Genomic DNA, 23,405 nt, shown 5'->3' on the forward strand with positions numbered 1-23,405 from the left:
GCAATTGAAAAATGACAACACAAGAAACCACATTCTGGTGAGTAGATCATAAGCAGAATGATGGATGGAAAATAGACTGGAGAAATAAGTAGAATATGCTGATTTTCCTACTGAACACAGAAATATTTGGGTAATAAGCTTAGAAATGTCTTAAATCAGTTTGCCTCAAAAAGAAAATTAGGACTGTGTAGAATTGAACATCATATTTCACTTATTTCTCATGGATTTGAAAAAATAAAACATAGAAACAGTAATCAGGGAGAATTAAAAAAAAACCCAACCATTATATGGAAATGAGAAAGTTGGTATGAAAAAGGTGTAAAAAAATAGATTGTTTTTAAAAAGTATGTCCTGAGTGTACCTGTAGGAATATGAAGAAATGTATGAATCATATTTCTTGTTTCATCTATAGCCATTAATATGCATGCTTTCTCTAATTGGATATATACTCCAAATTCCAAAGAAAGGCTAGTATTTCTATATTCACCTTAAAAAAAATGTCTAAACCTGTGAGGTCCATTGTTGTGTAGATGATAAAACTGAATCCCAATTGACCTTAGTAAGGACACAGAGATAGGAAGACATGGTTCAGAAAGGTCACGGTTCACCAGCACCCTCTGTCCTTGATACAATTCATGTGAACAGTGTTGGTGGGTCATAGTCATTAAAGCCTTTGTCTCCCAATAACATGTATTTCTCAAACAAAAATGACTACAGTCAACAGAATACAGCATGAAATAAAATAAACTTTTGTATGCATCCCTCAATAGAATTACCACTTTTTTCCTTGACTATGATAAATAGAAGAACTTATTCTAGACATACGTTAAAGAAAAAAATCAATGCAGGAGCATGCCTTATAAGTCACTGAATGTGAAACATCTGTTACAATATAATAATAAAAGCCATCTCATTTTAATTATTAAAGTTATTATTAAGGAGTGGGGGATACAATAATTGATTCTGTGAAACAGAGGTGATTACTGTATTTAGTATGTAAATCAACTACAGCTACTCAAAGAGAATTTTAATTTTTCTCAAATCTGTGTTTCTCTTAATCAAAACATTCCAGCATCTGTTTTATATCAGAAATGAATAAAATGTCCACATGAACAGAATACATTGGCCTTTACTTTTTGCTTTTAATTGTTTTAAAAGATCATCAGGAAAAAAAAAGTTTCAAAATCTTTTTTATTTTCATTACAGTTAAAATTCTCCTCAGTTGCCGGCTAGTGGTTCAGACCTATACATCAGTACATTTAAACATCCCGAGAATTGTGAAGTAAGAATGAAAATTGCCTTTACTATTGAAAACAATGCTTGGATTAAAAGAAAATTTGCTGATATTCATAGGAGACAAGGTGCTACAATTGTTAGAGGATTTGAAATTGGAGCCAACAGTTCAAACATCTTATAGAAGACTCTAAAATCCTACAGCAAACATTGGGTCAATCCTTTTCTGTGAGGGGCAGTGACCAATAGAAAAAGAAGGAGAAGATCCAAGGAAGCTGAGGTAAGCCATCCTGAAGCCTGTCAGAGTGGAAACAATATATCAAGAGTTCTTCATGGTGACTAGTCACTATACATTTTATTTTTTCTTATTGGAGATTTAACAGCATAAAATTAAAACAAAAAGTTTTTTTCCTTTATCACCCCCTCCCCCATAGACTTATTTTACCTAGTGTCAGAACAGCCACGGCACTCAACGGTCTATTCCTGGAAAGCAAGGTAAACTCTTTTGTACTTTTTACAATTTTGGTTTGGATATTTAGAGTTCTTATTTAAAAAAAGTAGTGTCACAATTACAATAACTGATGCAGATTTCTGCTCTAAAAAGACAAGTGAATTTTTCTCTGTTGGAAGCAGTCCAGAGAAGCATTCTGCAGTCAGATACAGCCTGACAGCTTGCAGAAGCAATTCTGAACTTGAATGAGAGGAATAAAAGACCAACATTTCATTAATGAATGATTTTATGTTTATGTCTCTAAGAATCATTTAAATGTATTTGTACTTATTATTAGTTGGTTTAACTAAATGCACATTGAGGAAACTGTAAATTTTATGTATGTGTATGTAACACATGTTATAAGCTAAAGTTTAAAACATGTATTATGCATATATTTTTCATGGACTACTTTTTTGTGATTGTCATATTTAGTGTTATTCAATGGGAAAATTTCTTTCTTCTAGAGGATCATGCATTAGAACCTGCTTAATATGTGTTATATTTATACTGATTGTGTAAATATAGGGGAATTTTTGTCTTATGTTCTGAATATTTTTTTCTCATCCTGATTAATTATGCCATAGGTTAATGGACATATATCAAAATTATATAGTTGATATGTTAGCACTTTATAATCTTTGTTATATACAGGCATGAGAATATATATCCATTTGTACAAAATAGTGATAGTCTATATGAGGCTGATTATATCAATTATATAGGAGAACATGGTTATATGAGAAAGTTATTATTCTGCTTATTGAATGAACATCTTGATTCTCATCCTGTAAGTAAAGTTACACAACTCTTCCAAAGGTAAAGCAGATAGTTCAGAGATGAATCACATACTTTTTGTTAGATCCTAGAGTCATTCTTTGCCATAAAATTCTTCATTTTCCTTTGATCTCTACATTTCTTTGGTCTGAGGGTCAAAGAACCTGGGAAATCTCCTACAGACGTTATTCTCATTTAAGGGTAAAAATAAAAGCACATGCAGATGCCCACCTCTTAGGAACAAACAGCACGCAGTCGCCACTTCATTTATTAGATCACATTTTGTTCTCTTATATTCAACTATTGGTTTCAGTAAAGTTTCTTGAATTAATAGCTTGAAATGGAAAAGCACTTAAAGTTGCTAAACTTTGCTTTCCATTTCTCAGCTTTCACTATGACTCAGTTAAACCCGGAAAGCTTAGGGACTGTGAATTTATTTCAATGTCTACCAAGTGCTTTGCCTGTGATTGGTACTCAATAAATGTGTATTCATTGTTATGCATGGATTAGAAGCTGATATTCTCAGTCCTACCTTGAAGAAACAACACTTCCTGGGTTGATTCTTGTCAGTATTTGAAGATCAATGAACTATCTAACATTTGTGTTACTTACCCTACAGGTACAGTAATGGCAACTTCAATCTGTTTGTTGCTCTGGGTGTTACTCATAGCAAATACTGTGTGGACACAGAGTGTGAGACAGGCCTATGAGGTACTGGACCTAGAGGAATGGGATGTGCATGATGACTTCTTTTGTCCCAGGGAATGTTTCTGTCCACCCAGTTTCCCTACTGCCTTATACTGTGAAAACAGAGGTCTCAGAGAAATCCCTGCTATACCTTCAAGGATCTGGTACCTATACTTGGAGAACAACCAGATAGAAACCATACCTGAGAAACCATTTCAGAACGCCACTCAGCTACGATGGATCAATTTAAACAAGAACAAAATAACCAACTATGGGATAGAGAAGGGGGCCCTGAGCCAGCTAAAGAAGCTTCTTTTCCTGTTTCTAGAAGACAATGAGCTAGAGGAGGTACCTTCTCCATTGCCAAGGAGTTTGGAACAATTACAGTTAGCTCGAAATAAGGTATCCAGAATCCCTCAGGGAACCTTCAGTAACCTAGAAAACCTGACCCTACTTGACCTACAGCATAACAAACTTTTAGATAATGCCTTTCAAAGAGATACCTTCAAGGGACTTAAGAACCTCATGCAGCTGAACATGGCCAAGAATGCCCTAAGGAATATGCCGCCAAGATTGCCAGCCAACACCATGCAACTGTTTCTGGACAACAACTCCATTGAAGCAATACCTGAAAATTATTTCAATGTGATTCCTAAAGTGGCCTTCCTGAGACTGAACCACAACAAGTTGTCGGATGCAGGCCTCCCATCGAAAGGCTTTGATGTGTCATCCATTCTAGACCTGCAACTGTCTCACAATCAGCTAACAAACTTTCCTCGAATTAACGCTAACCTGCAGCACCTACACCTTGATCACAACAAAATTAAAAGTAAGTAGCCATGAGGATATGCCTGTAACAAAAATGCCAATCATGATGTCCAATCTGTGTTCCTTGTAAGACTAGCAATTGTGTTGTTTTCTCCACCAATACACAACTAATGTAGCCTTAGGATCCACAAATTATTTCTAGCCCTCATTGCACAATTTTGTTGATTCAGCTTTAATAAACTCTAATCTTCAAGTTCAGGGTTGAAAACTGAGTCTCAATAATCTACACACAGCTTTTATATATGGGAGAAAGGAAACAACTCTGTTTTCTGTACTGTGGAAAGATCCTGGTGTTTCTCCCTCTGTGGATTGACATCACTTGTACCTCAGTATGTCTCTCAGGGTGGCATTAAACACAAGATCAGGTTTCTATTCCAGTGTTAGAGTACCAGGGTAATAGGATCATGCCACCATGCCCCACACTCAGTGGGATAAATTTGTTGTAGAAAATATGTAAGGTACAATCTCTTGGATAAGATATAGAAATGATATGGCAGACATTGTAGATCCCCAGTGGAAGGACTCACCCCTTTGGGGAGCAGAAATGGGTTGGGATGGGGGAGGCAGGGGAGGAGGAGAGGGAGAGAGAACTGGGATTGACGTGTAAATGAAACTTGTTTCTAATTTAAAATTGGTCTAATCAATTACAATTATAAAATAAAAATTGAAAAAAGTAATAGGATAAGGGATTACTGAAGAGTTGATGCCTGAACCTCCTTAAGTATCGTTACTGACCAAATACTCCAAGGGAGAGTGGATTTCAGTGTGTGCATGTTAGTGTTCCCCTACCCCAGAGTTTCTGAGTCACTAGGTCCTTGAGTAGGACCTCTGACCACTCATTCTCAAAAAGTTCCCAGGTGCTGGTCCTGATGCTGTGGGGAATCACACATAGAAAACTACTACAGATGCTCAAGAATTTAGTTACTGGAAATGGAAACCAGTGCCCTTGGATCTGGTAATCAATGGGACTCAGTGACGTATCCACAGTGAGGAAAATACTGTTCTTTCTGGAAAAAAAGCTTTGCATATGGAGTGGAGAGTAGATCAGGTTGAAGTCTTTCAAAGAGAAGATGTTATTAAGGGATGAAGTGGTAACAAAACTTACATGCATGGAAACATTTGAAATGAACTCATCCTGTTCATGGTTATATCATGCTGCCTCTGGAAGTGGAAGTGATCAATTTAATATCCCATGCCTGGGTACTGGTACACAGCCTAAGATTCCTCTTCAATTCCAGTATAAGTCTTTTGGCAGGATAACCAAGGCGAGATTCCTTCTGTAAGTTTTTTTTTTTTTTTTAATGCAGTCTTAAAGAGAGAGTTGATGAAAATGTTTTATAGAAAAGAAAACCAGATAAATGCCAAAGTTTTATGCTTCATAGTTACCATTCATGAAAGAATTTTTAAGCATGCCATCATATAATCATTTCATTACATGATTAGAGCACCTTTCATCTGGACACTTCTTGGATATTGCAGATATTTATTTTCCTTATTGTTGCCATGTACTTGAGGATAATGTCCTGGAACTAAATGGCATACTGTTACCACAGCTGTTACTTTTCCACTCTGTGGTGAGGAAATGTACTGTTTGATTTCCCAGTCAGAATGAAAAGATACAACATAGAAAAATTGTTAGGTGATTTTTTTTTTGGCTGAGCCAAACACCATAATATCTAAGGAGGATCCTGAGTTTGTAAGAGTTTCCTGATGAGAGTTCTATCCTCCTTTAGGTGCAATCCTTATTAACAATAAAACCTCACAAATAACTGGAGTAGGATGTTACTTTCAGGTGATTCTGCACAGATTTTTGAAGGGGAGTTGCAGGTGCAGGTGACTAGAGATTGAGTCTTCAGGAGTGAGAGGTCAGCATTGTAAACAAGATTGAGAAGTAAATCATTGTGTTCTCTACTGAAATTTCACAAAGGGTTTCCAAAGTCTGTGAAATTCATTCAAATATTTCAGCCTTACATATTAGCATGAGTCAGACTCTACTGAGTTGTGAAAGATTGTAGGGATTACCACACCCCAGATTTTTATGACTGGAGGCCCTGAAGTGGAGTCTAATAATTCTGTCTGTAATCGTATCAGTGCTCATGTTTGGAGAAACTTGAAACCTACCAAGATGCTTGTGTGATATTGTTGGGAAGTTCAAAGAGGAAACTGAAGCACAGGTGGGTGACAGCAGTCCATTCTCTCAGCTTGAACAAAATGAAGCCATGTCACCTCATTTAACTCACTGATCTAGTTTTGTTTACCGTAGAAATAAATGTCGAATAAGGACACCCTTGTGGAATCGGTGGATGAGAATTTTATCAATGACATTGTTACAATATTTGTTAATGTACTTAGTTCTTGCCACATAATCTAGTTGTTAAAAAGTGTTTGCAATATCTGGGCGTTGGTGGTGCACACCTTTAATCCCAGCACTTGGGAGGCAGAGGCAGAGGCAGGCGGATCTCTGTGAGTTCGAGGCCAGCCTGGTCTCCAGAGTGTCTGCCAGGATAGCTCCAAAGCTACACAGAGAAACCCTGACTCAAAAAAAAAAAAGTGTTTGCAAGAAAGAAAACTTTCATATGAAGAGTACATTGAATTTGCCAATGATGTTTTCTTTTGTGACATGTATTTCTTCAGAACATGATGAAGAGCTTGAAATTTAATATAAACTATGCATACACTCCAATAAGTTACTTCTCCACATTCTTTAAGAAAAATACTAACTTATGGAAAATTATTAAGTCTATAATGCATTTCTCATTTTCCAGTTATTTGGGTATATCTGACATGAATTATGGGAGTTATAAGGATATTAAATAAGGCACTGAACAAAAAACAGTTTCCCTGCTGGGCAAGTATCACAAGTAAGAGAAAAGGGCTACTCCGGGCCAACTTTTTATACGATACCCAGGTGGAAAGAGTAATCATATTTCCTGGTTGATCTGTGTGAGGATAAACTGATTATGTATGTGAAAAAACTATAACCAGAAATCTGTTTTACATATGTGAGCCATTGTTTATATCAAGCTAATTCATAAGACAACATAAGGGTTGGACAAAACAGCCATTATCCAAGTATAAAATCATTTAAAATTATATTGTGGATTTGTTTGCACCAATAGGACATAGGACAGAGATATTCCCCAAGTTCGATGGGTCTAGTTGAAAAAGAAATGTTGCTCATTTTCTGGCAAAAGCAGAATACATGGATTGATGCTTGAGATTACCTGCTCCAAGCTTTTCTGAATTTGGACATGTAACAGCCTATCACTCTGGACAAGTCTCTCAAGGTGGTTTTTGTTGCCATGAGCTCTAGTCCAAGGTGTTTTTTCTACCATTAATAACAGGTATAAAGGTTGATGGGATATTTACTAACCTCAATCTTCTGTAATTCAACTCTTGGCAAATGCCTTCTCTCCAAATAAGTATATTTATATGGAGGGATTCATGAATTTTAGTATTACATGTAGAGTTATGATAAATACATTTATGTAAACATACCATATATTATTTTTAAAAATTTAAGGAAACATTGCAGCATATTATCCTTGCAAGAACTCTTCGACCCACCTTTGTACCTGGTCTAACTGCTGTCTCTGCCTTTAGTCCTCTGAAAATGTTTCTCATTTTTGAGTAGTAAGGTAATTTTGACATGCTTTGTCTCACCTGTAAGCTTAGAAAATAATTGAGATATCTTGTTTCCCTTGGACCTATCATTATTTGCAATAGTATTATTTATGGAATATTTCATGCTAAAATACAGTAGGACATAGAGTGAGAATACTGAACCTGTTACATCAAACTTTTTTCCAGGATTATTCTTGTGAAATAGATATGCACAATAATAACTTGTTTGATAATGATTTGTATCTCTGCATCTTTCCTTGCATGATGTCATTTGGCCCCTAAGGGCCCATGCAGCATTTTTTTTTTCGTTTAGACTTATAGACTTTCTGTTGTTTCAATCTAATCATTCATGCCATCTTTCCATCTATAGATGTGAACATCTCGGTAATATGTCCCACCACCCTGCGTGCAGAACAGGATGCCTTCATTCATGGACCTCAACTGAGCTACCTGCGTCTGGATGGAAATGAAATCAAGCCACCAATCCCAATAGATATAGTGACATGCTTCAAGCTTCTTCAGGCCTTCATTATATAAAGAGCATCATCAAATACAAATTGGATTAAGAGTAGTTGTGTGTGGTATGAAATTCAATTGTTTCTCCTAGGTTTAGGTCACAAGCCATATTTACAGTTGTTCTTACCCACAAATTTCCCCTTTGCATCTTATTTTTTTCCATTAAAAGATGCTTTTGTCAGTGGCATGCAGGTGCCATTTGTAATAATTTGCTTTTCTCTGATTAATTAAACTGACGCAGAGTTGAGATAACTTCTCAACTCAAAGCTATTTTTGTCTCTTTGAAGCTACTAATATCAAGAAATTTTTTAATTGTTATATATTCAAAATTATTTACTTGTCTATGACCAAATTTATGTGTACTGGTAGTGTATATGCCCTGTAAGCACAACAATGAGATAGCAGTGAAGAAAATGAATAAATGAACTATTCCTGTCATTATTATCATGAACCACCTAATCAAATGCCTCCTAAAGAGAGATCTAGCCATTAGAACTAAACAATAAAGCTAGAGAGAGAGAAAGAGAGAGATCTTCTAGTAACTTATGATTAAAGATGAGGTAACTGAAAACTGAAGCCCTAAATTCTACAGTTATCACAATACAAGTCTCATTGAAGCACACTGTTTTGACACTAGAAATTTACTCAAATTGCTGATTATTCAGCTCTGAGTTTACTCATGATTTTTTTTTAGATTTTCTAAATAAAGACATTTAATGTTTTCTGACAAAAAGGAAGTGTGATATTTGTTTCAAGGAGACTATTCACTTCTCTTGTTTAGGAACATGTTATAAAAAGAAAGTGTTATAGTGTCAACTATTTTGTTAACATGAACACAAATACATATGTTCTTCTATCTTATTTTTCTCTCAGTAAACATTATATTCTAATTACATGAGTGCATGATGAAATACACTTATTTGTGATGAGTTTTTCTTTTCAAGACAGGTTTCCTCTATGTAGCGTTGGCTGTTCTGGAACTCACTCTGTAGAACAGGCTGTCCTTGAACTCATAGGGATCCACCTGCTTCTGCCTCTGGAGTGTGTGTATGTGTGTGCATGTATGTGTGTGCTTGTGTGTGTGTGTGTGTGTGTGTGTGTGTGTGTGTGTTTGTATAGGCATCCATGCACCAGACTGCATTACACAGGCAAGATCCAATTTTGTTCAGTTTATATAGTGCATCTCACACGGATTACTGCAATATCACGAAATCATGAAGAAATTAATTTGCAACATTTGTTTGCATTCTGAAAATTGATTAGTAATACTAATTTGATGAACAATTTCCTAAAGAAATAATGACTGGGGAAACACACAAAGAATGAAAAGTATTAAATAACAAAAATGGAGAAAAGAATATTCCAGGCATAATATAAAAACTGTAATCTTTGGAAGAATTTGGGAATTACAGAAGACTCTTAATATGGAAGTGATTGTATTTGTCAGGGGTAGCAACGTTTAGCAGTGAACACAACCAAGCATAAAGCTAAAATCTCCAAGTTCACATCTCAACCTTGCTATTTACTCTTGGGCATATTTTTCTAGTTCACTGTTCTTAAGATTCTCTTCATCTGTCTTGTAGTGACAAGAAATGACACCCCTTTATGGTGATGATTAAGGGAGTGTAAACATCAGAAGAGTCTAGACAAGCTCCTGGTGCATGCTCAATGTTGTGTGACTTATCTAAACTGTTGTGCGACATTTGAGGGAACTCAAGATTGCATTTGAAGAAAACAGCTAGGATTTCATTCCTGTACATTGGCTAGAACTAAAACAAAATAAACATGGTTTAGAATATAGGAGAATGGTAGTCATGTTGGTTACAGCATATTAGAGAGTTGAGCTCATCTGGTGGCAAAATTCCTAGGAGATGATGGTTTATACAGAGGGGACTTAGAGGAAGAAGGATGTTAAAACTTTGTCTCAAATAGTAAGGTTCACAACAACACATTTATCCCAGAGAGACATATTTAGAGATCATTTACTTTTAGACAACTTGCAATTGTTTTTATCCCATAAGTTTGGCTAAACCTAAGAAGAGATTATGATGGGAGATAAGTCTTGACATTTTCTAGAGTTTTGTTAATATATGCAATGATTTTGAAATAACTCTGCATTGAAATGATTACACATTGTGATTGCTTAGGTACAGATGCTGAAGATGCACACTTTATTCCATGTACTGAACAAAGAAGCCATGGCAGATTGAGTAATCTTGCTGCCAGTAATATCTGAATATATGTCAAAGTTTCATAGTGAATTGATGTAAATACATGTGACCATCATGTGAACAAATTAGAATATTAATCAGGAAATCAAGTTAAACCATTTTGAAACTAAAAATCAAATATTTATTTGTAATTTAAAACATAAAATAATCCTTCTTCCCCTCCCCACTACACTCCCAATTTTCTCAGGAGACCTTGTCTATTTTCCTTTACCAGGGGGATCCATGTATGTCTATGGATTCTCCTTGTTACCTAACTTCTCTGGGATCATGGACTATAGTCTAGTTATCATTTTCTCTATGTATGAGTAAATACATACTGGGTTTGTCTTGCTGAGTCTGGGTTACCTCATCCAGAATGCTTTTTCTAGTTCTTTGATGACTGTCCATTGCAAGCCTTACCCTGTCTGAGGAGCAGATGGGTGGGGTAAGGTGGTAAGAGAGGGAGGAGGGGAGGGAGTGGGAACTGGGATTGGTCTGTAAAAGGAGAAATTGTTTTAAAATAAAAAATCCCATCTAAAAATAAAATAAAATATATACTTCATTCTATGGTTTCCCCATGTAAGTAACATGAACTTGGCACAAATATGCAGTGAGGAAAAGGCACCAACAAACAAACAGCAACAGAAAGAAAGACACAATAATAGAATGGCAGTTAATACAAAAATGGTGATATTAAAGAATGTATGTGCCGGGCGTTGGTGGTGCACGCCTTTAATCCCAGTACTCGGGAGGCAGAGGCAGGTGGATCTCTGTGAGTTCAAGGCCAGCCTGGTCTCCAGAGAGAGTGCCAGGATAGGCTCCAAAGCTACACAGAGAAACCCTGTCTCGAAAAACAAAACAAAACAAAACAAAACAAAACAAAAAAAAAAACAAGATGTATGTTTCTAGTAGAAGTGTGTTGGTGCATGTCTATAAACCCAGCCTTTGGGAAGTAAAAGCAAGAGAATCAGAAGTCAACACTTTAATCAAAAGGCTGGTCTGCTTATCTTCCAGCCCCTATGGCAGAGCCTGTAGAATTGTCTATTTAGAAAGAATGATGATGTTTACTAAGAAAACTGGGAGTGATTTACAAGCTATATCAGTAACATGCTCAAAGACCAACTGTAAAAAGAAAGTTTATCCTAGAGTACTCATCGACCAACGTCAGAGCCTAGAGGCAGGGGTCAGTATGGATATCTGATTAACAGGTAAACACATAGGGAGGCATTTTAAGTTTAAGAGCACTAAGAGAATAACTGTGTGTGAGTAGCTTCCACATAGAGAGATACTCCCTCAGCCTAGACACACAGGGGAGGGCCTAGGCCCTATCCTAAAGGATATAACAGACTCTGAAGATACCCCATGGAAGGCCTCATCCTCCCTGGGGAGCAGAAAGGGGTTGGGATAGGTAGGGTGTTAGTGGGGGGCAGGGGAAGAAGGGAGGGAGAGGGAATTGGGATTGGCATGTAAAACAATCTTGTTTCTAATTTAAATAAAAATGAAAAAAAGAAACCTTATCTACCTATGAACACATTTTATTTTCCCAAAGTTAATCATGACACAGAGATTGTGCAACTTCCAAAGTAATGCAGAGGAATAATAAAATCTGAGTCTTTATGGAATCACAAAGGAGTGCAGGGCAGAAAGCTTAATAATGCATCAGAAAACATTTAGGAGAAGCCTGTGGCACAGGGATTATGAACAGCTTTGGAATAAAAAGATTGCATTTCTAATCAGGCAGTGCTGCTTACCATGGCTCTGATCTTGGTCAAGTGCCTGCTGGATTCTAGGCACTGGGTTCTCATCTATGAAACAGGGAGCAGTACCATCTAGCTTACTGATGAAGAGAACAGATGTTGATCTTTTATCACCTGATTTATGGGAAGCACCCAATAAAGGATAAGTCAGAAATTTGTTATTACCTGGCATTCAGACATGAAAATTTAAGGATTTTCCTTTCCAATTCAGAAAAATATACAAAGCCAGAGTGGGGAGAAATGAGTGAACAAATTGAAATTAAAGGTTGGATATTTTGACTAAGGGAAGACAAGCATGATGCTGTAGAGCTGGGAGACAACAAGATTATGTTGAATTGTGAAAGAAATTCATTTAGCAGAAAGCAGACTATTTGAAGAAAAAAAAAAAGACAAAGGGCTCTGTGGAATTAAATACAGGTTGTTGCGATTGTGGTACATATGGTCCAGAAGAAAATCATTTGATCCTTACAGATTATAATTTGAAAAGTCTTAAATGGCCCACTGCTGAGAAATGAAAGGGAGATCAGAGAAATTAAAACTCCAGAAGTCAGAAGACCAAGCAATCAAACTGTGTGTACAAATCTGAGACAAGTGCTCACAAAAAATCAGTACAAAATGATGAATTTTTGAGTAACACTAATAGTTTAAGTATCTTGTACCTCCCATTTAGTTGCTGAATAGTCTGGCTTCACAATTCCAACTTCTGACAAGGAGTTATGCTATATATCTCTGCTAATAAGACACTGCCATCTTCTTTTTAAAATACTGTTTTTCTAGAAACCATATGTTGACCAATTGAAAGCCCAATGCCAGCTATGCTGACCTTCCTGGAACTGATTCTCATGGTGTTCAAATATCATGATAGGGACTTTTGATAGTGTCCTCGAACTATCAAAAGGAACTCAAAGGAAACACATTATTACTGAAGATGTACACAGACACACACAGACACACAGACACATACACACACACACACACACACACACACATACATACATATATATATGCATATATATATGTATTCATAAGTGTGGTGGTTTGAATTAGAATGACAAAATATGCTTATTATAGATTTGAGTGTTTGGTCACCAGGCAGTGACACTATTTAAAGGGATTAGGTGGTGTGATCTCCTGGAGAAAATGTGTCAGTGTGGGTGAGCTTTGAGTTTTCAAGAGCCCAAGACAGGCCCAGTGAGTCCTTCCTCCTGCTACCTGTGGATGCAGATGCAGAACACTCAGCTGTTTCCCCATCAACATGTCTGCCTGGGGCCACCATGCTCCCTTCTGTGATGAGAATGACTAAACTTCTGAAAATGTAAACAAGCCTTAATTAAGTGCTTTTAAAATAAGAGTTGCCATGGTCATAGTGTCTCTTCAGAGCAATAAAACACTGGCTAAGACAATAAGACACAGAGAATTCAAGTTGGTACTGACCAAGAAGATTTCTCCATGCTGATTACCTTTCATAATACAAAAGGTGCTCTGTAGGATTCTTGAGGAAAAAAAAAAGTCATCAACAGCCTCACCAAGTTGACCAGGGTGGAAAGATAATAGCCACAGATATAAAAGTGGCATAAATGTTTTGGAGGTAACTTACCACTTTCTGATTGGATTTAAGGACAACTACATAGAAGGGCAACTATTATTGTTATACTCACAGACCCCAGGGTTGACTAGTACTATTATTATCCTAAAAGACACATTGTCAAACTCTCCTCTGAATGCCTATCTCCATACCCATAGTGCAACTGTCAGACCTCTTCCAAGGACCTGAACAAGATCAAGACAGTCAACATTTAACTGTGGAGGGGGAAAATGCTCATGATCCTTACTCTTAACTAAGAAGCTGGTGACAGCTGGTGGCTTCTGGGAGAAGGAGAAGTGTGTGTGTGTGTGTGTGTGTGTGTGTGTGTGTGTGTGTGTGTGTGTGTGTGTGTGTTCCATAGTAGCCCAAACATGTTCCAGTGATTACACACATGGGGCTAGATGTCTTTGGTAAACACTGGAATCCCAAAGAATTAGGCGGCAATGCCAGTGAAGGAATGGACTTGTTGGCAAGTAGGCAAAGAGCAAAGGTTTCCTTCTTTCATGTTCTTATATAGGCTTCCAGCAGAAGGTGTGGCCCAGATTGAGCTCAAACTATCTGGACTGAAGATATGTCTTTTCCTAGCTCAAATTATTGAGATTAAAGGTGGTTTTTGTTGTTTGTTTGTTTGTTTGTTTGCTTTTTCATCAAGATTCATATTAGAAGGAAGATTAAGATTAAAGCCTTACTTTAAATTAAGCAAAAATTCCTCACAGGTGTACCCTCCATTTTGGGTTTCAGTTAATTCCAGATGTAGTTAAATTGGCAACCAAGAGTAGCCATCACAATAAATTTGGGGCCAGACAAGGCTACATAGTGACACTCTGTATTAAATATACAGAGAAATATATTTATATATAATCAAAATTTTACAATTAGGTTTAATACAGAATTATAAAACTGCAGGATATTTTTGTTTAAATTTCTGTTTATTATCCTAGCTTTAAAATATCACTTTGTGCTGATATTCAGCTGAGTAAACAATATTCAAGTACAGCAAAGGACTCTTTGTCTGAGATTTTAAAGGTTTCAGAAGACAAGTTAAAAATTTCCTGGAGAAAGATCAGAACGGTAAAATGACTAGCAGGAATGCTTATTATTGTTTTGTTTCTTGCTTTGGCAAAAACTGTCAGGAAAGTTATAGACAATATACAATAGGTGTCAGTGTTTGTTTCCAATGGGAGAGAAACCCTGCCATACGCTACATTTTCAGGTCCCTCTGCTTGCATTCAAAGGAACAATTCAAAGCTGACAGTTTAGACTGGTAACACTCTTTAGATGTAGAGATACTGCCTTAGAGCAATACAAAGAGCTAAAGCAACAGGATTTCGGTGTAAGACAATCTACTTCTGAAAATTCAAAACATATACACAGTTCTTAAAGTAGTCAAGGAAAAATTGAAAAATTAATTTGAATTATTTCAAACTAAAGATGAAGAGGGTTATTAGGAAGGGTCTTGGGATGTGACATCAGATACAATTTTACCTACCCCAAAAGCTTTTTACATAAATGGCTATTATCCTCTGTTTCAGAAATACATAAAGGAGTTAACGGATTCAATCTTCTAGAAAAAAAGTAATTAAATTATAAGAGAGATTCTGGCCATGGTGCAAGAGTAGAACTACCAGATACCCTTTCCAAACCACAGGTTTACAGTTCTTGGGGAAATGGGAACCTTAGTGTGTCAGGATCCTGCAATGTAGCCTCCATCCCTTCAGAGGCACTGAAGAGAGGTATTGGACAGGACTGAATTGATGATGGACACACAAACGTTTGGCTTGTTGGTGATGTTTGTGGCATTTGCAATTACAGCATATCAGCCTATATATCATGAATAGTTCCTTTGCATTTTATGCATATTCTCAATGTAATAAATGAGTAAAATCCAAAACACTGAGTGTTACATAATGCTGTGATATTTGCAATTTAATTTTTAAACAATAAACAAGCTTGGTAAAATTCCAACATCTAGGAAAATTTCACTGTGGGGAGAATTATTTAATTTTCGGTTTTTCTACCCCACTTAGAGAATCTAGAGACAGTACTTTAAATATTTACTGGGTTTGTTTTTCGTTATATGGATAGAAAAAATAACTTAACTTCTCTTGATTTAGCAACTTTACAGAAGTTACTTAGACTCTGTTGTGGAATATTCTACATATATATACATATACATATACATATACATATACATATACATATATATATAATGGAATATATATATATATTTCCCTTTTCTGTTGATAGCAACCTTTTTACTTACATAATTAAGAAACTTTGAACAATTAAAGCCTCATACTAATTAATCTAATTTGAATATCTCTACAAAGTTATTGCATGTTTTTCTATTTGAGATAAACTAATATCTATTCTAGCCATACCCTCCAACTTTCCATCTTCTATTAAATACATATTTATTTTTAAGCTCATATTTATACAAATTTACACTAACTTAAACAATTAACTAAGTCTTACAGAAATTTTCTGTGTGAGCATTTATTGGGAGGATTTGGGGAGGTGGGAAGTGAATCTTGGAGGAATTAGTGGGAGGAGTGAGGAGTAAATATGAGGATAATACATTGTAATAAATGATCAAAAAGTTATTGTCCCTTAGGTTTGGGTATGTTGTGTCCACATTCTCATTGAATTCTAGGAAATCTTAATTTCTTTTTCTATTTCTTCCTTGACCGAGGAATTGTGCAATTGGGCGTTACTTAATTTCCATGAGTTTGAAGGTTTTCTGCAATTTCTGTTGTTGTTGAATTCTAACTTTAAAGCATGGTGGTATGACAAGATACAGGGAGTTATTTTAATTTTTTGTACCTGTTGAGGTTTGCTATGTTGCCAAGCATGTGCTCGATTTTAGAGAAGGTTCCATGTGGTGCTGAGAAGAAGGTATATTGTTTTGTGTTCAGATGGAAAGTTCTATAGATATCTGTTAAGCCCAATTGGGCCATAACTTCTATTAGTTCCTTCGTTTCTTTGTTAAGTTTCTGTCTGGTGTTCCTGTCCAGTGGTGAGTGTGGGGTGTTGAAGTCTTCCACTATAAGTATGTGAGGTTTTATGTGTGATTTGAGTTTTAGTAATGTTTCCTTTACAAATGTGGATGCCTTTGTATTTGGGGCATAAATGTTCAGAAGTGAGACTTCGTCCTGATGGATTGAATAAAATATTATATTAAAACAGAAACAATATAAATCCACAAATATATGTATTTGTGCATATAATTTTAAAATTTGCACTACCTGTGTTTACAAACAGAAGAAGAAACATGGAACATTCTGGTGTAAGAGAAGAATATCAATATACACTCTCCAAAGTTTCAATAAACCCATATTTACCAAAGTACAAATAAACTTATCCATATCCATCTGTGGTAGTTTACATGAGAAATATCCCCTATAGGATGTGGAATTTGAACCTTTGGTTCCCATTTAGTGGCACTGTGTGTGAAGGTTTGGGTGTGACAACCTTCTGGAAGTGTGTGACTTGGGGAAATCTTTGAAGGTATACAGCAACGTCCTACTCTTTTCCATACTTGCTGTTGGTGACTTATCTCTCTGCATCCTCCTCCTGCCACCATGCCTACTGCTTCCCATCATGGTCAACTCTTACCTTCTCTTTCATTGTCCCCAATAAACACTTTTTTGTGTTTAAATTGCCTTTATAACAGCATCATAAAAGTGACAAGTACCATACATTGGCAAATACTGAACTGCAGCACGTATTTTTGATTCATCACTTAATATATTTCCAACTTTTTTGATTATAGCAAAAGATGGAGACATCTGTCTCCCTTAGTTGGCTTCATCCACAATTCCCTTTGTTGTAATGGATTTTTTGCTTTTCAAATTTTATTTATACAGAATTTCAATGGAGGTATCAAGAGGAATATGAAATAAATATTCTTAGAATCTATTCTGTTTTTTACACTGCTCATAATTCAAGCTGTTTAGAATCTTCTGCAAGGAGACTTCATGAAACTTGAACAGGAAGGAGCTTTGCATGAGAAACTGTAAGATGTGTAGAGTTTTAGATAGAGGTTACAGGGTAGAGCATCAAGGTCAACTGCAGCAAGGATGGGCAGGGACCAGTCAGCCATTTATCTGAGCTCACTAACTATAAGGGGATCTGAGCTTCTTTTATACCTGAATGTGTAAAGGTGCTAGTTTACTTTGTATTTGAGAGGACACAGTCCTCCAGGGAATTTTTTTTTAAATACAATTTTAGCAATATTGCAGCATTTCACTTGGTCTCTCTCAACAATATCACTCAACATGTTTGCTGCTGATAGTCTAACAAGTTTTACAGCTTCCTTCCCATGACTTTCCCCAAGTGTCCCATAGCATGAATGTCCTTCTTCCTTATAAAAACATTATTCTCTTCTTCAGTTAAGCATTAAAATCAATCCCTTTATGATTCTACATCCACAAGACTGTCAGAAGTTAAGATATCACTTTTTTACTTGCTTAACAATCAAGTTACATCTTCAGATAGTCCACTCCAAGGAGCATATACATATCACTAATTTTCAAAAATCTGTCTTTCCAAGACATTAAAATCTATAGGTTTCATTGATATTAGAGGTGTGTTAGTTTGTGAAGGCTGCCATAAGAAAATACCTCCAACTGACTAGCCTGGAAAATAGAAATTAAATTTCTCTCAGTTCTGGAGTTGAGAGATTCCAAATCAGTTTGGTTCTTTCAATACTGCTTTTATTGATTAACGGCTGCCTTCTTATATCTTCTTGTGATCTCTCCTCTGTATTTTCAGTCTCAAGGCTTGTGTTTCTCACATAACCTTATAAGGATGTCAATCAGTTTTGATTAGGATTTGCCTTAAGCATCTAATTTCAACTTAATCATCCTTTACAGACCTCTATTTTCACAGGAATGGTTTTAGGTGCTTGGGGTTATTGTATCAAGACGATCTGGGGTGCACATAGTGGTGTGGTTTGATTTATGATTTCCGAAGTTTGTATATTGGCATTTAATAGGCAGCTGACAGCATTAAAAGGACAGGCCAGTAAGAAGAGGACCAAGAGACTGTGGTTGTTTGGATGAAAATGGCCCACATAGATTCCTAGGGAGTGGCATTATTGAAGATGTAGCATAGTTGGAGTAGATGTGGCCTTGTTGGAAGTATATCACTGGAGGAGGGATTTGACATTTTCTGAAGCTCTTCCTGTTGACTGCAGATCCACATACAGAACTTTCAGCTACCTCTCTAGCATGCCAACATGCTTCCTACCATTATGATAATGGACTAAATGTCTAAACTGTAAGTCAGTCCAATTAAATATTTTCCATTATAAGTGTTCTTGTAGTCTTTGTGACTATTCACAGAAATAAAACCCTAACATAATAATAAAAGGACTTAAGACCTTTGTAAAAGAGACTTTATACAGTACTATGCACTCATGATGCATATTTCCAATCTTTGTGAGTTGCACCCTATGAGGAACAAAACAAAAACTCTGTGTTACAAGGCGGTAGACCCGAATTAGCCAGCACAGCAATCACTGACTTAGAGCCACAAAGGCTGTGAAAGGGAATCGTTTATTTTAAATCAATTACTTAGGCATAGATACTTTGTTAAATAATGCAAAATACCATCTGAAGATATAATTCTCATTTTCTTACACCATTTGCTGTTAAATAAATTTAAAAAACAATAGATTGCATACATATTTCCTTCCCTGTTTGGCAATGCAACCGTTAGTCTACAAACTTTTGTTACTCACTTATGCTGGAAGTTTACAATTTCAAAGTTCTGAGGATACTTTGATAGCATTAGTTGCTATAGCTTTAAGACTAATTCCACTGGATTTTTGAAAAGGGTTTGAATGGAGACATCTTGGAGAAAGAGAAACCTAGCCCTTCTGAACATATTTATGCAAACCATTAAATATAGGCTAGTATAATTGCAGCTTGAAATGAAACTAATGAGTGAAGTGCTGTCTATCTCGCTTCATTGCTCACAAAATGCCATCTTTTATGGTAGAGGGGATGTCTCAGCAAATGAACTTTACAAAGAATGAATGATCGTGTCATTTCTCAGGAAAACTAAACAAAAAAAGATAGTCCAGAAACTTCTAAGTTATTTGACAGAATCATTTGCTTACAAGGAACAATTCCAAATGTTTGCTGAAAGATCTCAGCAGAATAAAATGAGTACTGCCACATCAAAGCTCTGACATCTGTAAAAAGCAGCTGTGACTAAGGACCCTGAGGGCAATGAATTAATATTCAGCTACTCTGAAATGAAGTTATGAAATGAGAATGCTCACACAATATAATAAGCTCATACCCATTTAAAATGACCTTCACAGATGCCATGTAAATATATGCCAGTCAGCTTTGCAATTAACAGCTACATAATTATTTCTGTGAGTCCATGCCAAAACTATGTCACAATTTTGCGAAATTTAAATTCTGCAGAGTGGTAAATGAAGATGAATATTCTTAAATGTTGTACCATTTAGTATTTTCCCTTCTACACACATACAACATTCATGGGCACACGTGTGCACATGCCTGCGTGCACATGTGTGCGTGCGCGCGCACACACACACACACACACAGAATATACACATGGAGTCATAAAAGCAGTGCAAATCTGGAAAAAATTATGTCATCACTTTATTGGCGAACCCAAAGGAAAAGTTCACAAGAAAAATAGCTTTACATTTAATTTCTCATATTTCATGCATGCAAAGAAAAATTGGCCATTTTTTTCTAAGTATCATTTGTTATAATCTGAAGAGTGCTTATTCCACAATAATACTGTAAAGATGTCCAAATGTTCTTTCTTCATCTGCCTTATTAAATGACAAGCATTTTTATTCCAGATGGAATATATTACGTAGTATCATCTATCAAAAGTTACATAATTCCCAGAACATAAAACTCTTTGGCAAACAAAAGCATAATGGTTTTGGAGTTTGTACTTTACTCCGCCCTTTTATTTAGGGTGATGATAGTGATGTTAGAAATGTTCTTGGAAGGCAATAAAGATTCAGAGACAGATAGCCTCTTTTTCTAAGTGAGAAGTCAGCCTTTACTTGCAAAGCTTAACAAGCATTTATCGGGCTGTATAATTTCTCTATGGAAGTGTTGAAGGATATAAAACATCAATCTACAAATATATACAGCATGTCAGGTATAGCGAAGAAACAAATTGGTCTATTTTGAAATAAAGATAGATATTAAATTTTATTATTTATCTATATTATAAGAACAAGGGATTTCTAAAATCAGAAATCTGATGCTAGGTATCAGTTGGAACTGTTTCTATAAGCAGTTGTTAACCTCTTATTCTTGTATTTAAAGTTATTGGAAAGATCAAGAAGAAAAATTACATAGAGCAGACATCTGCTTTTAATCACCGAGAGTGAATCATGGGGCAGATGAATAGCACATAGTGACTAATGAATGTAATCATTAATGATCAGTTTTAATCCCATGTGCAACCTGGAGAAATTATGATAACTCAAACACCAGATATATTATTTCTAGTCTGAAATGCAAAGAAAAGAGGCTGGAGAATATGTCAAAGAATTTCTGTCTTAATCCAATCATGAGCAACATGATCTCATTCCCAATGGTTGGGGACAAGTTAGATGATAAAGGTTAGTTGTAAAGCACACAGATGACTTTATATATGATTCCAGGCAATATCTAGATTTAGATTTTGTTGATTTAAAGAACACAATAAAATATATTCCATAGCAGAAATAGATTGCTTCCTATAACTAACTTCATCCCACAAGATTGGATAAGGTTAGGCATTATCCTGTTCTTCTCTTGTTGCTATTTCAACCATCACCACAAAGATTTTGCAACAAGCACTTGGAAGTGAACATTTCTTAGAAATTATACTAGTAAGGAATTAAGGAAGTGACGCAGAGAAGTCAACAAAGATAGGATCATGAACAGATACAGGAACAGGAAGATGGGAATGAAACCACTTCTGGGCTCTCTGAGAAGCTGCATGGCACAACTCATGAAAATATCCAGTGTTAGGTGAGGACAGTGTTTTCTTTTTTTAAACAGGGCTCTTTCCATTCTGATAAATTTTTATTCTCTATAAAATGGATAACTGGAGGTGCCTGGATCCCAAGCAACTAAATTTTTTGATAAAGTTTCGAAAATAATTATGTTAACATATTACTAAGCTGTGGAGACATCTCAGTGGTGGAGTATGAATCTAACATAATGGTGGTTTGGGGTGACATTTGCAGCAATGAAAAAAAAAGCCTAAGGGCTTAAGATATAGGTATTACAATATATCTTTTCGCCATATGCCACTGAGCCCTACCACCACGTGTGAGCTCTATGCCAGCCGCCCGCCTGAGTTAGGGCCCTTATTAATGCACAGAGAGACTTGTATTAGGTACAATGCTGCTTGGCCAATGACTAGGATTCTCATCTGTTAGCTCAGTCTCAATTTTCATAAATCTATATATTTTATAAGACTTATCTTATTGGACACCTTATTGGTGTCCCTCCTTGCAAGTGGATCACATTGTGCTGCTGGAGGAAGAGTGGAGGGGAAAAGGGGACACTTCCTGCTTATCCTTGCTTAAATATGAGTCTCCTTGCTATGTCACTTCCTGCCTGGAACACCACTTCTCTACTACATTTCCCAGAATCCTCTCTGACTCCTAGTCTCATCTAACTTGCTGCCTCATTGGCCAAACAGAAGTTTATTAAACAATCAAGATAAATATACACAGAAGCAATTCCCCCATCATGTAGGTAAATAGTAGATTGCTTGCCTGACATATGTAAGACATCATGCTTTATTATCAGTGCTTATTCACAGAACTGCAAAACAGAGAACAGAGTTGCATCGGTAGATTTTATCCAGTCCTGATCTTGTTAAGAGATAAGAGCAAAGGGGAATAGTTTCTGCCTTCACCATGAGATTTGCCATCTGAAAAAGAATAAATTTTAACCATCAAAAGTATCTATTGTTCCACTTCTGAGTTCTAGAGGTTCTTAATTAAATGATTTTTGTGTTATAAAAAATTTACTCTCTCCTTCCATAACCCCAGAGAAGCTAGGACCCTTTTGCAGAAACAGATAGAAGCAGATGCAGAAATCCACAACTAACCAATGGGGCAAGCTCCTGGAGTACATTCAAAGTGAAGGATGAGCAAAAATATGAACAAAAGAGTCAAGACCATAATGGGCAAAACCACAAAATCAGCTGACCCAAGCTAGTGAGAGAACACTGACTCAGTTCTGACAAATGGGGAACCTGCATAAGACCAAACTAGACTCCCTTAATATAGGTGACAGTGGTGTGACTGAGACTATATATGAGGCCACTGGCATTTTGTTCCAAACCCTAACTCTAATACACAAACTGTCATAGTGGAGACCATTTCATATGCAGAATTACCATGACAGGGATGTGGAGGTGGAGAGGTGCCTTGATCCTGCCTCAACTAGATGATGGGACAGACTTAGTAGACTACCTATGGGAGGCCTTATCCTCTCTGTGGAGCAGATGGGAGAAAGGGGGAGTGCAGGGAGTAGTAGGAAAGGAGAGGGGGAGAACTGGGATTGGAATGTAAAAAATAAATCAATAAAAAAGGAAATCACTCTATCCTTTCTTTACCTAAACCAAAAAAAAAAAAAAAAAACCTCTAATGGCACATTAATCTTTTTCCTGAAGGAGTAAACATCATC

At 36.3% G+C, this 23,405-nt stretch overlaps 1 protein-coding gene across 1 annotated transcript; it reads left to right on the top strand.

Moving 5' to 3' along the window:
* The first annotated feature begins 3,127 nt into the window (after nucleotides 1-3,127).
* Nucleotides 3,128-8,176, top strand: Kera (keratocan). Its single transcript, XM_027394112.2, has 2 exons — nucleotides 3,128-4,016; nucleotides 8,010-8,176. The coding sequence occupies exons 1-2, from the start codon at nucleotides 3,128-3,130 to the stop codon at nucleotides 8,174-8,176; spliced, it is 1,056 nt and encodes a 351-aa protein (XP_027249913.1).
* The last annotated feature ends 15,229 nt before the right edge of the window (nucleotides 8,177-23,405 follow it).

Source organism: Cricetulus griseus (genome assembly GCF_003668045.3).
Source record: "Cricetulus griseus strain 17A/GY chromosome 1 unlocalized genomic scaffold, alternate assembly CriGri-PICRH-1.0 chr1_0, whole genome shotgun sequence".
Lineage (NCBI taxonomy): Eukaryota > Metazoa > Chordata > Mammalia > Rodentia > Cricetidae > Cricetulus > Cricetulus griseus.

Excerpts from the sequence above, each read along its gene's own strand:
- Kera (XM_027394112.2), top strand. The coding sequence starts at position 3,128 with ATGGCAACTTCAATCTGTTTGTTGCTCTGGGTGTTACTCATAGCAAAT. Across the intron at positions 4,017-8,009 it reads TGATCACAACAAAATTAAAA|ATGTGAACATCTCGGTAATA; the intron begins GTAAGTAGCCAT and ends TTCCATCTATAG.